The 18,736-nt window shown below is 32.0% G+C and overlaps 1 protein-coding gene across 1 annotated transcript in view; it reads left to right on the plus strand.

The window, feature by feature from the left end:
* LOC117176567 overlaps positions 1-18,736 on the plus strand; it is an 80,220-nt gene that overhangs the window by 36,042 nt on the left and 25,442 nt on the right. The window contains exons 8-9 of the mRNA XM_033366821.1: positions 522-799; positions 3,986-4,244. Of these exons, the coding sequence (XP_033222712.1) occupies positions 522-799; positions 3,986-4,244 (537 nt within the window). The remainder of the gene's footprint in view (positions 1-521; positions 800-3,985; positions 4,245-18,736) is intronic.

Below are 18,736 nucleotides of genomic sequence, written 5' to 3' on the forward strand. Positions count from 1 at the left end.
AAATTGTAGATCAAAACCATTTAAGATGTTCATAATTAAGTATTTTTGGATTGAGCCATTAAAAGTTAATCGACATTTAAGGTTGAAACTTTATAAAACAAACAATTTCAAATTATTATTATTATTATTTTTTTATTTTAACCATTTGAAACCAGCTGATGCCTTAATAGTTCAAGAATTTCAAAACAGGCCAAATCGAATAATTTCATTTTAAAACATTAAAATTAAAATTGATTGAATACGTCAATTTCAAAATTGAATAATTTCAGTTGTTGACACATTCAGATTTGTATGAACTTTAACTGAAATCAATTAAAATCGTAAAATGTCTAACTAGAAGACTTAACAGTTGAAATCTTTTTATTACAAAAGTGCAGAATTGAATAATTTCAGATTGAACATTAAAAAACTGGAATTTTTCAAAAAATTTAGAAGCGTACAACATATAATAAAATGTAACAGTTGAGTAATTTCCAATGCTTTAGTTGAAATCTGTTTCAATTTCATTGATTTTTTTGCAGATCTGACATACAAACTATGCTGGTTCGTAGTTCGTGGGGTCAACTTTTCACTCTTGGATTAGCTCAGTGTGCCTACACGTTGTCGCTGCCTAGTATCCTTACGTCGATAATAAATCACGTACAGGCTAGTATCGCTCAAGAAAAAATTACTGCGGGCAAAGTGAAGTCCATTACAGAGCACATTTGTCGTCTTCAGGACTGCGTTAGTTCCTTACATAAGCTTCAAGTCGATTCTGCGGAGTATGCATATCTGAAGGCCTTAACGCTTTTCAGTGCCGGTAAGCGAATTCAATTTTTATGATTGAGATGTACGCTGAGTAATTATTCTTTTTTTTTGTATGGAATAAATTCATTAATTCATTTTTAAAGCTCTTAAAAGTTGACGTATTTTCTAATGAAGCAATTTCGACTTTAAACCACACTGATCATTTAATTTAAAGGTGATTTAGTCAGTGTTGCTATAGAAGCCCGGTTTCAAAATTACAAGACTTCCAGGTTTCCCAGGTCTAGATTTGAAAAATTGCTGGTCAAGTTTTAAAAAAATCCAGTCAATTCTATTCAATTTTTACATATTTTATTGGCCGCAAACAATTTCTTGTACAATATTAGTCGTTTTTACAGCTGATTGTTCAAATTTATAGCTTTTGTGATAGTACGGCATGCAAAACTACAAAGTACTAAATTCAAGAAAACAAAACGCAATCTTAGTAATTATTTTGTATAGTTTTTTTCTGTAAAAAATAACGAATTTATACAAAGGTTTATGAATAATTACACCTTTGTATGAAACTCTACGGAATATACTTCAGAGTTTGGACAGGGAATAAATAAGTGAAATATAAAAAAATTCCCGTGAAGAATTATTATAATTTTGACTTTTGAACTGGGAACTTCCATGAAGAATTATTATTTGGCATAGCCCGAGATTTTCGGAAAGTAAGGTTAATTCTAATTTAAAAAAAGGGAATTCAAAAAATCCCTACTCAAATTCAGAATTATTATTCTTATACAAAATTCTCTGTTCCGAATCAGAATTTTAATTCTTATGGCGAAAAGAATCTAATTTTTCAATGCAGAATTATCATTGTTTTCCAAAATACCCTATTCCAAATCACAAATCTTATCAATCTGTTTAATGTTTAGAAATATTTTCAAATTTTGTTTATTCTCTTGAAATGAATCATGCCTCTTGAATTCTTCTTAATTGACCGGGAAAAATGTACAATTGACTGGTAGAACACTGTAAATTTAAAATCATGCATTGCGTAGACACCCTGATTATTTCATGATTAAAAAGAATTTGATGTGTGTGAATTAAATATAATTATGTAAGACATTCTTGAACAAGAACCGCCGAAACCCTTCTTAGGAAAAACTAAACCTTTAAATGTACGCCAATCTACGGAAAAGTGCGAAAATTTAAGATTTTTTATAATGGCTTTCTGCGGGAAACAATATGCCGAGTCTAAAATACATGAAAAATTCGTAAACATTTTTCTATCAATTTTAAGAAATTCATAAAAGTTTTCCTACGAATTCATAGAAATTTCAACCAGGGAATGTTAAAGACTTTTCAATAATGATTATATTCTAAACAATTCTACCTAAAATTATTATCAAATATACAAAACAATTGTAGATACAGCAGATCCAAACTGTTTTTCCTTTCTTCGACCGTTTTAATTTTCAATCAGTATTTTAGCTAAATTCAGCAAATATTCGGTCTTACGGTCGAATATTTGCTGAATTTAGCTAAAATACTGATTGAAAATTAAAATTGACCGTAAGACCGAATATTTGCTGAATTTAGCTAAAATACTGATTAAAATTATTGTAACAAGAATCACCTCGCAGTATCCTATTCCTCCTTTCCCTCCGTTTTTCTCAAAATTCTCTATAATCTGTATATTTGAGAATTTTAAAGATTTTCCCCACTTATTTAAGCTGCGATAAATTTCTCAAATGTAATACTATGACTATTAGGTTGAGTCGAAAATGGATATTTAAATGGTTATTAAAAAAAGTTGTCTAAAAAAGTTGAAGTTCCAGAAAAATTACATCTTTGTTGTTTTATTTTTTTATAAGCCAACGTTCAAGTACTTGAACGCTCTCTAACCAACTGTTTTGGAGAAAAATGAAAAATTAAATTAAAAAATGGATCGATTTTCGATCCATTTTTTTATTTTATTTTTAATTTTTCATCCAAACTGGTTTCACCATGGGTTGGAATTTTAGATGAAAAATGAGAACTGATTTTTTAACTTTATGACCGCCGTGTTTGACTTTAATGTTGGCCAAAAATATTTCTTAAATAGTCGAGTGTTTCATAGTCCAAAAGGCAACTTTTCCATATGGTATAATCTCAATCTAGGAAAAATTGCTATTTTCGACGTGCCCCGATGAGCATAAGAGATTTTTATTTGGAAGAAGTAACAATACGAAAAAATGACAAATATTCCATTTTATGAATTGTGACCTCAAATAAACCTTAAAAACAGATAAGAGTAAAAAAATTCACGTGCAAAAACTAATACGTGCTTGAAAATGTATTATCAAATTGTTTTTTATTTAATATTTTTTATTTTTTACTTAATCACGAGACAGTTTCATTGTAAACCCCCAAAATATTTCTTATTTTATATAAAAGATCAAATATTCTGTAAAGGGAAAGTCTATGTATAAGTAAATCTGCTAGAAAGGTCCGACTTTTCATTGGTGATGTACTGGGAAAAAAGTATGAAAAATGTTTTTTTGGCTCTTTGATGGGTTGTATTCCTTGTTATTCAAAATTAAATTATTTAAGGTATACGTGATATCATATACGAGTTTTAGATCTTTTACAACAAAAAATGGAAGTGGAATAATTTCGGTAGAAGGTTAGAATCGGAAAAAACGTGTTTTTCTCGAAGCCCAAAACATAATTTAAACCATTTTTTTGGGCTTTTGAGATTTTGTATTTCTTTTCATTATAAATAGAATTGATAATATAATTGCAAATACAATTTTAATTGAATTTTAAAGTTTTAGAAAAATATTTTATTTAAATAATTCAGCTGTACATTTGTTCTTCCAATAAAAAAATAGAAAAATGAAAATCTGATATGAATGAATCAACAGTGTCGTGAAAGAAAAAAAATATCTCACACTTAACTGAAATGGTTGATTCTTAGAAAAGTGTCGCATTTTTTAATTTTCGTTTATTACGATAGTATTTTTAAAAGAAATCAGTTTTCTTTTTTCAAAGAAAAATTCCCCTTTTGTACCTAAAAATGAACTACTGAACCCCTGAAATTCTGGCTATAAAATTTTGTTAAAATCTGGAATTATGATATTTTTTGATTACTAAAATGTGCAATTCAAAAATTCCCCATCAAAGTACAAAAATATTGGTTGATATTTCAAATTAGGTCTTGTAGCAATCCTGAGAGACGGAATGAAAATAATGATTTCTTTTTCTTTTGCAGACAACGTTTTGGCAGGAATTTGGCGAAAAAAAGTGGAAGTACTGCAAGAAGCAGCTTGGAACGAACTACAGCAGCGTGTTGGATCAGAGAGGCTACCCCGTCTTCTCCTGAGACTTGCTCCACTTCGTTCGATTAATCCGAGAATTTTGGAAGACCTCTTCTTCGCAGGTCTTATTGGTAAAGTAAGTGTGGCAAGTGTAGTACCTTATATTCTTTCCATGCAAGACTGCAAAAGCGAACCCGAGAGTCAGATGGGGTGACATGCGATGATAGTGCAATTTTAATTTTCACATAAGATGTACAGATCAGTGTTGGATGCCTTTGACATTTTGCCCTTTGAGCAAAACTCAATCTTTCTGTGATCCTTAAATAATCATCTACGACTCGTTATTTACAAAAGAGAAATATCATAGCTGAGAAGTATTCTTGTTAGAAACCTTAAACAAATCATTTCTTTTTCATTTAAAAAACATGGTGTCCTCCACTTTTCTTTTTGTTGTTATTCTATGTTTGTTGTACATGCTTCCAAACGAATGCTACAGAAAAGTTTCTAACCTATTTTCGCGTTAAAGATACACTCTACGGTACGGAATACAAACCAATATAGCAGAATAAATAATATTGAGTAGGAAACTCCAAGGAGGAGGAATAAATTGAAACAAGAGTGGGCAGTTCATGATGTGTGGCGAACCAATTGTTTTCTTTGCACAAGTTGAAGCTTGATTTCCAAAGTATGTTTTTAATACTACTACATTTCTTCCGTTCTAGTATTTCAAGAATTTATTCTCAAAACCTACAGATCGCAGTACCTGCAGATAACGCAATTTTTGTTAAGCCTGAACTAATTTTAGAACTAATGTAACATATTAGACTCCTTATTTTTAGGAGTTTCAATTGTAATAGAGTTCGAATATCTCTAGATACTTCAATATTCGAAAGGTAAACATTACCGGCTTAAAGTTAAACCAATTAACACGTTTGTTTTGGGAAAGTGACAATAAAGGTATTACTTTTTTTTATGTAAAGCGTGAATACTTACACAAGATTTTATTGTACATGTGCTTAATTTTCGAATGTAAATTTATTACACTACTGTTATCTGTAATTAATATGTATAGCGATAAATGCACAAATATTATCGTTCGCTAATAATGTTCTGGATAGATTTAACCATGTACTTTACTTAGCTCCCGCATTTTCTTGATCACAGAGACCAAAGTCGTTGATTTCGTTTATACGTATACTTTTGTAAAAAGAATAGGCGCATGACGCTTGTAAGTTCTGATTTTATTACGTGCTCGGGTACTTACTTCATGTCTTTAATATTTAATGTAATCGACAAGGGATGCGGTAATGGCGATATGAAAAGAGAAAATATGCAAAACATTGCGTGCACATGAGAGTATTAACGAAATTTGTATTACGTTTTTAATTAACTACAAAAATAAAACCCAAAGTCCCCTTCATGAAATTTTTTAACTATTGCAAAAAATGTAATTCGATAACATTTTCCTGGAGCTTAAAAAATAATTTATAGTTTTTTTTTAATGAAGGGAGTCTTTGTGAAAAATAACAGCACTAAATTAATTAAGTACATAAATTGAAGATTTAATTAGAATAGGTATTTCGATGTGGCGCACCCTGCAATACGAAGTGCCAATATTAATGTAATTTTGTCGGATTTTTATAATTTCCCCTCAGCAATATTTTCTAGACGATTTGTTTATTATTTTTTAAAATTTATTCATAGTTGTTCTTATATAATAAAGCAGGGTAGTTACAAAAGTATTTTAAAGAAATTTTACTTGTAATTAGATTGGTGTTATAATTCATAAAAAAAAGTAAAAGAGGTAGGCGACAATATATATCGAAAGAAAAAAATTCTTAAATATAATACCGAGTTAGGTTTTAAATAATTGGAGAGACTACTGCAATGTACATAAACTTGTGCCTATATAAAGATATTTATACAGATAGTAATTTTGTAATTATTATTATATTTTAAATAAATAAAGTATGAGAACTCTAAAAATTAAAAAAAATTATTTGACGTTTTATAATTATTTTATCAAATTAAAGTGAGTAATTATGGGCTGTCACTTTTTAACAACATTTTTCAGTCTGTAAGTATGGATTTTAAACTTCAATTACTAGCTCGATTAGTATTTTATTCTATTCAGGTATAAAATAATATTTATGAAAAAACTATAAATAATCTTTTTTTTAATCACAAAACTTGAAAAAATTACATTGTGTCGCTTTGGCTTGCTTTGACAGGAAGAGATTTTTTCAATGAAAATATTTCTAAAATTTTAAAAATGGATTAAAAAAATATACTTTAGAAAAATTAAGGGATAATAAATAAAGTTCTTTATTTGCATTGACAAAGCTGATGCTCTTGTATTCATATTTACTATGCGAAAGCTGATTTAAAAAAATTGGAATTTTGGAACCTGAAGTTATTAAATTTGGCACGTTTTCATTTGATAATTATTTGAATATTATAACCTTTAATTTAAAATTGAACAATTTTCAAACAATATTTGATACTAAGCAACCTTATTGAAACTAAATGTAAAGTTCTTCAGCGCTTACAATTTGATATACATAAAAACTTTCTGTGGCGAAATGTTGTCACAGGCTTATACTGCCCAATATGTCGAAGGCATTTTTGGTTAGAGTTGGATTTTTATTTAATCATTTTGCACGGGGCTCTCCCGGTATATATCATCAGTCACGAACGCATTTTTATAATGCAATCAAGTGATCTGATGAGATCAGTTTGCCCAGACATATTGGACAAAGCCTGGTTTTACCCCATCATTGACGGACTGGGTTGCAGTCAAGTACACGATGAGAGGACCTACACAGCTTAAGGTGGGTTCCGAACCACCAGAACCTCAGTAAAGGTACATTGAAAAATTTCTAGAGGTAGCGGCTCAGGGATCGAACCCCGGACCTCTGAGGTGAAGTCCGAGTGTCTAACCAACTGAGCCACCGAGGCTCCCTTTATTATTTATTATTATTGTTACTATTATTATTATTATGTGCAACTTTCATTTAACGTATTCCAATCGCTTTCAATTTCCAATTAATCAATTTTGAAGGCACCACATTTATATTTTGAACTATTTATTTTGGTTACTTTTATTATTCATTTCTTATTTTACTCATTTTTGTATTATTACAATTTAGTTTTGAACAATCTATAACTTGATTGAAATTGTACAATGTTCAAAGAATCAAAATTGCTAATAACTATAAATTAAGGAATTTAAAATAAAAGTATAGCAAATCATTCAATTGTTAACTGCATAAGTTATCAAATATTGAACATTTTAAATCGACATTTGCTTAATTATGCAATCTTTCACGCTTGAGTCTTATTTTTTAGGATTTAAATTTTAGACGATAAAATTTGGAATCTTTTGATCTAAAATTATTCAGATTTGTATACATCAAATTTAAGATTGATCAAATTCATTATTAGGGCTTTCAATCTAAAATTCTAAAATTTTATGCGATTTAAATGTGAATTAGCTCAATTTCTAATATTTGGATTTGAAATGATTGAATTGCGAAGTTAATATTTTGCAAAAAATTCAATTAAAAAGCTTTTATCGTCAAACTAATTTAAATATGAAATAGGTATAATCTGTGAAGTTTTAATCTGAAATTGTTGAAATATGAACGTCTCTTTTTTTCCAAAGTTTTAATTTAAAATTGTTCGATATTTGACAGGGCTTTATAAATCAATGTTCACCTCAAACTGTCAAATGAAAAGTTGCTCAATTTCTGCGATTAGTGCAATATACAAATGTTCCTTTTACCCATTATCGTTTTCAATTTGAAATTGTACAATTTTTGCATTTTTACTCCTATATATGTTTTCAATTCCAGGAATCACAGTCCGTCTCTATTTTTACCTAACCCCCCTTTTCCCCTAAATTAGAAAAATCCCCTAAAATATCTAAAATAAAAAATTTTGACCCAATTTTCCGCCTTTCCCCTATTTTTCAAATTTCTGATACATTTTTTAAGAATCATAAACAGAAATCCAATACATTGAAAAGCAACATGCTTTTCAATCGAGAAATTAAACGCGAAAGATAAATCAATTCTGTTTTTCAAAATCAAAAACATCTTTATAGAAGTAACAGGCTTCACAGGCCGAAATGCTCTAAAATAGGGAAATAAGATTTTCCAGGAAAATAGGAAACTAATTTTTTTTTGCTTCAAATTAACAAAGGTAATAATTAACATTTAAAGACAAAATATTACATTTTAAAACAAATAGATGAATCTTCAACCAAATAGTTCAATTTTAATCAAGAAGTTTACTAAATTGCTCAATTTTCAAGTCAAAAAGAACAATTTTCTACAAAACAGTAGAACTTTCATTCCGAAAAAAATGAATTTTCAACAGTTAAATCTTCTAACAAAATATTTGAATTTTAAACCCAGAAAGAGGTGGACTTTTAAAAAAATAGGTACATTTTCAATCAAAGAGAAGAATGTTCGAATAAAATTTTTCTAAAAAAAAGTAGTTAAACATTTAACCAATTTTCATTTATATTTGACGTTGTAGTATTGATCATATTTTTATAAGTAATTATATGATACATATTTTGATGTTAGTTCATTTTTATCTACTGCTCTTATATCAATATTTAAATATTTATATAAGATCAGTAGACAAACAAGAAATAATATTGAATGCAATTTTTAATCAAGTAGTTAAATTTTCAACAACAACAAAAAATGCAATTTACACCCCAAGAGATGGATTTTTAAACCGAACATACAAATTCTCAACAAAATACTTGACTTTTTAAATAAATTGTCAAATGTTGAATAATAAAATATTAAACTTTAATCCAAAACAATACTATGGATGAATTTTCAACCAAAAAAGTTTTAAGGATGTTGTCAATATCTAGCCAATAAAGGCAAGAGATGATCAAGATTTAGTCAATATCCAGACAATGAAGGCAAGCCATGAGCAGGATGTTGTCGACATCCAACCTATGAAGGGAAGACATTAGCAGGACTTGTCAATATATCCAGACAACGAACACAAGACTTGAGCATGACTTAGTCAATATACATACAACACTTCCAGAAGGCAAAAATGTGCAATTTGCTTCAAGAATCAACTCTGTACGCCAGGAAATAATCGCTAATCATCTGAACGTTTTGAAACTCTGTATCAGTATTGGCAAAACCTTCATCTGCAACATGCATGTTGTCGCATATTTTTACAATTTTTCTCTGATAATATTTTCGTGAAAATCTATACAAAAATCGAGGTGCCTATATTTTTTGAACAGATAGTAGCTAATGAAGGTAAGGTATGAGCAGGCCTTATTCAATATCCAGCCAATGAAGGAGAGAAATTAGCAGGACTTCGTCAATATCCGTTCTATGAAGGCAGGACATGAGCAGGACGTTGTCAATATCTGGTCATTTAAGGGAAGCTATGAGCAGGATTTGGTCAATATCTAGCCAATGAAGGCAAGATATAAGCAAGCTTTAGTTAATATCCAACTAATGAAGGCAAGTCGTGAACAGGACTTAGTCAATAACCAGACAACGAAGGCAAGGCATGAGAAGGATATTGTCAATATTTAGCCAAAGAAGTCAACACATGAGCAGGATGTTGTACATATATAGCCAATGAAGGCAGGATATGAGTAGGACTTAGTCAACATCCAGGCAATAAATGCAAGCGATAAGCAGGATGCGATCAATATCTAGCTAATGAAGGCAAGATATTTGCAGGTCTTAGTCAATATCCAGACAATGAAGACAAGAGCAGAATGTTGCCAATATCTAGCCAATGAAGGCACTTTGAAGAACAATGAAACACACAACAGGAATTAGTCAATAGCCAGGCAATAAAGGCAAGGCATAAGCAGGACGTTGTCAATATTTAGCCAATGAAGGCAAGATATAAGCAGGACTTATTCAATATCCACCCAATTAAGACAAGCTATAATCAGGATGTTGTGAATGGTTAGTCAAAGAAGGCACGAATCGAGCAGAATGTTGTCAAGATCTAGCCAATAAAGGCAACACATATGCAAGACTTAGTCATTAGCCAGGCAATGAAGGCAAGATATGAGCAGGATATAACCTCGTATCTAGAACAGCTGTTTCGTCTGATTCACGCGGCCCTTTTCCAATCGGTCACATCCGATACATCAATTTAGGTAATCAATAGGCGAAAAATGGGACCTAATGCGGAAAAAATATATTTTTATGTTCTTACGTCAAACGATAGTTTGTAAGCTACTCTTTCATTTCCTTCACACGAGTTGCGATCGAAGTTTCAATAGATGCGTTATGAAAAATTATAAGTGGACTTCCATCAAGCTGCACTGGTGGGGGAATGTCGTCACAAAGTTATCGCACTTGTTAACGTGGCTTCAGAAATTTGTTACATCAGTTGATGTGACAGACATGGTCACTCTCATTTTGCGTAAAAAGTCACTGTATTTTTATGTGGAAGAGTCACACCAAGGGAAAGAGTCAAACGGCTCACTTCAATGGTGTGACTTAACCACTGTATTTGAGTGGATGTAGCATTCACAACAGTCTTTCAGTCACATTTCGACTCCAAGGAATTTGGTAGAAACCTAGGTAAATTGGGTTGAAGGGAAAATAAATGAAAAAAGTTGTAATAATGCTCCTCCATTTCCCCCTCAAATGGAAAACATTTGCAAATCATGTGGCAAACTCTAAAAGCATTTCCCGACTTTTTGGCTTGCACGGCTACAGAGTCGATCCTTCGAGCGATCATTAATGTTAAATCCGAATCTAATTTGGTAACGACCTCAATCAGCAGAATCCTGCTCACTGTACAGGCCCCATTATCTTCAATTATCACAATTGTTGGATTGAATTCGAGCGCAATTCACGAAATGTATTATATCTTTGTAAGTCAGTGGAAAGTTAGCATGGAACAGAACTGACGTGGTGGCTTTCCTCTAATCCGGAGGAGAGATTTAAGCAGTTCAGTCGTAAAATAAATTTCAGGAGCTGGAGCGAGGTGGATGGCTTAAATGGCAATGACGAAATGTGGGTAGGGGTCCGGTCGCGGGCCCATTATCGTCCACGACTTTGATTTCCCTAACGGCTCGAGAGGCCAGCCCTCTGATGAGGGTGCCACCGCCAACGAACGATTTCCATCTACAACCCCCAGTAGTCGTATATGACCGTAAAACGGACGAGGATTTATTGCACGAGATTCGTGCAGCCAATTACGCACCCGTACCTCCCCGGCATGACACTCCGAGTCACGATTGAAACTGACCCGTTCTACCGGGAAGCTTTCCACTACTCTTGATCACTTTTGATGTCTACCGGATTCACTGAAGTTGTCGTTTCAATCGACTGAAATCGCTCGGCCTCAATCAGTGGCCAGACCAAATTTTGTTTTTCGATCTCTCCTGTTTCCTTCATTCGTAAACGGAAAAACGAGAAAAAACCCCTGTGGTTGTTTTCAATAAAAAGGAACAAATAATTAAATCAATTAATGATACCTTCGATTGAGTCAATCTGCGCGTGGCACGGTGAGAGAAAATCTAATTTCGTGATCCAGAATATATTAAAAGCAGAGAAGCTAATGGATATTTATAAATATTGGACGGTATATATTACTAGAAATGGCCATTATTTACTTTATTATATAAAATAATGTGATCGTGCAATCGGATTTAGGTCTGGTGATTCAGCTGGATAATCCAGAAGCTTCACTTTTCGCCCTTTCAAAAATTCCTGAACCAGCATCGACTTATGTTTCGGATCGTTATCTCAATTAATCTATTTACAGTACTCTTACCAATTTTCAATGAGGCAGCAATTTCACGAGAAGTCTTTCCTTATTCAGAAAGATTTAACACAGCTTCCCGAATCTCATGGGTCGTATGTCTCGGCATTTTGACTTCAGAATGACTTGATCTGATCGGTTAAACAATTGACAAACGCGAGGAATCGAGGTTGTTACCATAGCATCGCTTCTAGAGATATCTGAACATATTGGCCCAATACTTTTGCACACGTCAATATGGAATATAATCGAAAAAAAACTACTGGATAGAGTCTAGTGGTCGGCACGCTCTTGACTAAGTCATGGTACCCGACCGGCCAGACCAACGACCTACTTTCTGTCCAGCTACCGGCGAGCTTGGGCAGACCAGCCCTTTTCTCAGGAGTCCTTTGTTGAAAAACAGGAAAAAATTTGAGATAAAAAAAATTCCTAATTTTGCAATCAGTGATTCGAAAGTAATATATTTGGAATTTGGAATTTTATATTTAAAAAGTGATTTTTCTTATTCCAAAGACATGTAATTTGCCTGTAAAGGTTGAATATTTGAGAAGTATTTAGTATTAAATTGACTATTAAACTGAAGTTACTTGATATTAAACTCCTCCAAATTTTGAACTTGTCGATGCAAGTAATATATCATTAGAACCGGCAAAATTATGCTGATAATGCTATTTTCAAATCGCTGGTTGAAAAATTAAAAGTTTTAAATTTCCTTACTTTGACATGCCTGTCGGTCAACGGCCCCTGCTAAAGTGAGCTCACTCACACTGAGATCAGAAATAGACATAAAGGTGTAGTTGTAAGTGGAGGGGGTGGTTTTCGTAGACGCATCCCCACTATTCAAATGCTAGTTTGCGGACTCTGCTACTCTCGTCTGTCCTGTAAAATTCAGCTTTGACGCATTAGGTCCCTTTCTTCGCGGACCGGCACATATATTGCGTTAACAATTTTGACGGAATATGGATTAAGTGTTTTTGGATATAGATGCTACATATTTTTTTCCAGGAAATAAGGACTTGGCGCAACATTTCTTGCCTTCATTGGTTAAATATTATCAATATCCTGCTCATGCCTTGCCATCAATGGCTGGATATGGACAACATCCTGTTAATGTCTAGTCTTCATTGGCTGAATATAGACTAAGTCCTGCTCCGATCTTGCTTTAATTGATTTAGCCTTATTCATGCCTTGCCTTCATTGGTTAGATATTGACAACATCCTGCTCATGTCTTGCCATCAATGGCTAGATATAGACAACTTACTGTTAATTTGCAGCCTTTATTGGCTGGATATTGACTAAGTCCTGCTCCGATCTTGCCTTAATTGGCGTAGTCTTGCTCATGTCTTACCTTCATTGGTTAGATATAGACAACATCCTGCTCATCTCTTGCCATCAATGGCTCGATAGAGACAACTTCCTGTTAATGTTTAGCCTTTATTAGCTGGACATTGACTAAGTCTTGCTCCGGTCTTGCCTTCATTGGTTACATATTGACAACATCCCGCTCATGTCTTGCCATCATTGACTGGATACTGATTCAGTCCTGCTCATTTATTTTCTTCATTGACTTAATATTGACAACATCCTGCTCATGACTGGCTTTTATTTGCGGGATATTCACCAAGTCCTGCTTATGTCTTTCCTTCATTGATTAGATATTCACAACATCCTGCTCATGCCTGGCCTGCATTTGCTGGGTATTGACTAAGTCTATCTCATGCCTTGTCTTCATCGGCTAGATTTTGACATCATCCTGATCTTGTCTTATTTTCATTGACTAGATAATGACAAAATCAGCACTTCAAAATAACACAAATAAATATCATAAAAACAGAATAAACATGAATTTTATCTTTATACATAAAATTCATGTTTATAATGTTTTTATGGTATTTAATTACGTATTTTGAGGTGCTGATTTTAATACTAACCATTGAAGATGGAATCCGCTAAGGAGTGTAAAACAACTCACCTGCCGAAGCAACTAGCCCTGAAAATGGATGGCGTTGAAATGTGGCGCCTATAAAAGAGGCGGTTCGTCTGTCATGAAGATCTGACGAGTAGAAGGGTCGCGGCAGTGTGCGCAGAAGCGTCTGGGCGTAAGCCTGCCTGGAGCCGCCATCGGTGCAGATCTTGGTAATAGTAGCAAATACTCCAGGGAGGTCCTGAAGGGCTCAAGGGTTGCGTATGAACAGCCGTTGCACACGAGTCAGTCGATCCTAAGCCCTAGGAGAAAACCTATGTCGATGAAGGTGTACTTTTTCGGTTCAGTTTTGATTCTTCTAGAATCAAACTGAATGGCCTATGACAAATCCACCGAACGCGTCCTAGGGTTGCGGATAGAAGGTCCCTATACCAAGCCCTTAAGCCTTCTGCTCCGCTACTCTACATCTCACGCCATCAAGGTGGTCGCGGAACATCGAATCGTGAATGTTTTTACAACAGGATTATTCTGGGTACAGGACATAGAGTCGCAAATGAAAAAGACCAAATGAATAACACGAAGAACTGGCGCTAAACGCTCCTAGGGAAATAAGAGTCAATTGTCCAGAATGAGAAGTACCGTATATACTGAAAATTTATGTTCTCGACAATTGTTTCTGTTGAACACTTGATGCCTGAGATAGTTATCCTCGACTTCGAAAAGCGAACTATGTTCGTTATCGAATTTTCGGCACCAGCTGACAAAAGCATAATTGCCAAAGAGAATGAAAAGAAAGAAGGTATGAGAGAACTTATAAGGCAGTTTCGAAGGTAGCACCCGGAGTATTCTGTTAAACTAAGCGTCCTTATTGTCGGAGCTCTTAGAGGTGCTAAGCTTTCACTAGTTATATAGCTTGAAAAACATTCCTGTATGTCAAAAATAGGCTAAAACACTTGCGGGGAAAATGGAGAAGGCGGTCTTCCTTGCGTTGCTCCGTGTCTTCGGGGTGCACGAGACTTTTGCCGGATCGTGGTATTTATTTCGTCACTTAGATCGGGTGCAATTTTTCAGATTAGCACTCGCTCCCTGCGAAATCCTGCAGTTGGACTTCTGACAAACTTTTATATATACGTATATAGTCCAACCTGGATTTAGTGTCAACTTTGGGGCTGAACGTGACATGAAATCGATGGTCTTGGAACTATTTTTTATCTCTCCTGCCTGAGTGAACACCGCACATCCCCGGCAACTCATCTCACCCATCCCCGCCACGCGAAGTAAATTCTCGGAAAGACTCAATCCAGATTCGACTGTACTGTATGGGATATAAACCCAAGACAATTTTATTGTTAATACTTTTTTCGTAATATTTTTCAAAGGGTGGTCAAGAATATTTCAACCTAGTATCATACATTAGATATAGAAATGGTATAACTCTTACTCAACTTTGAGCAAAAAAATGTAATTTTTTTTATTATTAAATTTCACCATATATGCTTTGATTGAAAATAACATAACAATAACTAAAAGAAATATATTGACATGAACAAAAACTGAAAGTGGAAGAAAAAAATGAAAACAATTTATTTGAAAAATTCATGTTTTCGACCTTCTTTAATTTTGAATTCTTTACCCTAAAAATAATAATTTTAAAACATGGCAGTCACTGAACCAGGAAATGATAGTGAATTTACTTTTTGATCGGGGATTTACAAATTTGTAGAAGAAAAATCTGTTTATTCATTTAAAATATATCGTAAATTTCATATCACATGATATGAATGAAATTTTAAATAACTCCGAATCAAAATTTTTTAATGTTATGTTTAATTGTTACCTTTTTTAATTATAAAATAATTCTGTTTAAAATGATTAATTCTAAAATATTCAAGTATAAAAATTGAACTTTTACAATTTGAAAGCCTGAGTAGTTAAACAAATGTAAACGTGTCCGATTGATACTTTATCAACTATTTTTAATTTTTAAATAATTTCAAATAAATACATTTATCATTGAAAGCTTCTATTCAATTTCAAATCCGATGTGCATTTATTTTTTCAAGCTGAAATATTACTCATTTTACCTATTAGCAATAAAAAAAAATTATTAAAAAAGGAAATTGTTTCAATATTTAGCATATTTTACATTCTCATCACTTATGATTGAGAAAGTATTAGAATTGTCGGAAATTTGACATCACAGTTTTTCAAAGGATCTCCAGATTTTGAGACCACCTGAATCCGAAAATAAGGTTTTTACGATGGCGACTGTCTGTCTGTCCGTCCGGCCGTCCGTAAGCACGATAACTCTCGAAAAAATGAGCGGATCAAATCCATCTTTGGCACACTTTTTTAAAGTCCTAAAAGAAAGGACGAGTTCGTTAACCAGCCATTTTTGATGAAAATTCAAAAAGTGCACAAATTTCGAAAATTTTTGAAACCACTTTTTTCTAAGTTTAAAAATCTATGTACGCACATTTATAGTATCGAAATAGACAAACAATTAATCCTAATTACTTTTTTCGATTAAAAGAAAATTCTGAGAGTTATAGCATTTTAGAAATTTTGTAAAACAACCGAAATTCCAAATTTTAACCCAAACAACGCAAGATTAGAAAAAATGTCAAGAGAAGAAAAACATTGCTTTTTAAAATCCCTATAAGACTGCCATGACAAATTATTGGATTTTCTTAGAAAATCCAAAATTCAAATTTTGATTGCCCAAAAAATAATTAAAAATCAAAAAATTCTATTTTGTGGTCAAACTATGCAGAATACAAAAAAGATGAATTAACGAAAATTTAACCCCTAAAAACATATATAAATTAATTAATAATCACTTCTTGATTAGATGCGTACTTTTTGTTTTATTCGTGAGATGCGTACTTTTTGTTTAATTCGTGAAAAATAACATTGTAAATAAAAACATCAAATAAATAAAAAATTTGTGAGAAAATCCCTCAAGTTAAGAACAAAAGTTATTCAACTAAAATTGTACGCCTAAAACATATATAAAAATTTGTTATGAATTACTTTTTAATAAGACGCGTAGTTTTGGTTTTAATCATAAAAATGACATTAAAAATAAAAATGAAAAATTTGTGGAAAAGGCCGAAAGGTACGAAAACGAATTGATAGACAAAAATTGTTCGCCTAATAAAGAGATGCAAATTTATCATAATTTATTACATTCTCATCATCTATGATTGATAAAGTATTATAATTATCCTAAATTTGACACTTCAAAATTTAGATTTCGAACCAAATGACGCAAAATATGAAAAAGTGTTAACAAGAAATATTAGATTTTGAAAAATCCTACAAATTTTCACTTAACCATTTTTCAACAGGACTAGTCATTTACATTTACAAAATATTTGTAATATTTACAAAGTAGAAAGAAGAAAAACGTTGCTTTTTGAAAGGCCTACAACATTTTCATAACAACTTTTTGAATATAATTGAACAATCGAAAATTTAAGTTTTTATTGCAAAAAAAAAAGGAACAATAAAAAAATAATGTTGTGCTCAAACTATGTATGATACATATGAATAAAGATGTGTGAATCAAAATTGTGCTCCCAAAAAAGATTTACAAACTTATTATTATTATTATTATTATTATTATTATTATTATATTCAAACTATTTTAAATTTTGATATATGTATAGCAACTAAGGACATACGGTATTATTTGAAACGACTTGAAATAAAAATAATTAAATTCTAATTTGAAAAGTGTTTAATTTTAAACTGGCAGTACTGTGTTGTTTTTAAATGCAGAACCCAAAATTTGGCTTTTGGTACTGCATGAGCCTAAATGAACCATTAATTTTGGCATAGGGCGTATCAGGGTATAACCTAAGGAAAATTTAAAACTGCCCGACCTAACAGTAAGCAAATGCCTAAAAAAAGGTCTTTGCTTCCCATATTTGTCGTACTGAATACTCTAAAATTCATTAAAAATATCTTGAACTCTTTTAAATATTTTGAAATCTTTTAAAATTCGTTTATAAATTAAAAAAATTTTTTGAATCAAATAACTCCGGTTAAGTCCCTTGAAATTCCTGAAAGTCGTTTTAAAAAAATTAAAATATTTTTAAATTACATGAAAATCCTTAATGGAATTAATATGGTTTAAAAAGTGAGTAAAGGAATTTAAAATCTTAGAAAGCATTTTAAATGATTTAAAAAAAATCAAAAGAGTTTAAGGATTTTCATGTAATTTAAAAATATTTTATATTTAAACAGACTTTCAGGAATTTCAAGGGATTTAACCGGAGTTATTTGATTCAAAAAATTTTTTAATTTATAAACGAATTTTAAAAGATTTGAAAATATTTAAAAGAGTTCAAGATATTTTTAATGAATTTAAGAGATTTTAAGTAATATCGAAGAATTTTTTAAGAATTTCGGTAGAATTTAAATTACTTTTAAGATTTTAAAGTAATATTATGCGCGTAGCAATATTTTTTATAGAATGGTTCACAGAAATTTGCAGACGGCCATGCACAGCTGTCGGTTATATTTCAGATTTTTTTGTAATACTTCCAGCTAGGTTAGCCGAAAGGCTTTAGGCGTTACGAATGGGGAATGCGAAACTTATAGGATTCGAAACCCAAGGCGAATAAAAATTTACGTAGCGTGCGATTATAAACAGTTTAGTGATTGTATTATATTTATTAAACTACCCATCGTATTCTCTACTATAAGATTAGGTATATAAAATTTAATGGATATTTTTTCCGTGTAATAGCCATAGTTGGACCGATTTTGGTAATGGATATTGTACCAATTGTTGGGCCAAAGTTATAATTTCGCCGTTGGGCCGACTTCTAGTAGTCATGTTTGGGCCAACCATGATAGCCAATAGTCGGCAAACAGAGTTGGGCCATAGTTACGAGGGTAGTTCAATAAGTCCTTAGAATGAAGTATAAAAACAATTTTTTTTGGGTAAATTTTTTTTTATTTTTCAACATAATCTCCTTGGAGCTC

Source organism: Belonocnema kinseyi, chromosome 7, assembly GCF_010883055.1.
Source record: "Belonocnema kinseyi isolate 2016_QV_RU_SX_M_011 chromosome 7, B_treatae_v1, whole genome shotgun sequence".
In the NCBI taxonomy this organism is placed as follows: domain Eukaryota; kingdom Metazoa; phylum Arthropoda; class Insecta; order Hymenoptera; family Cynipidae; genus Belonocnema; species Belonocnema kinseyi.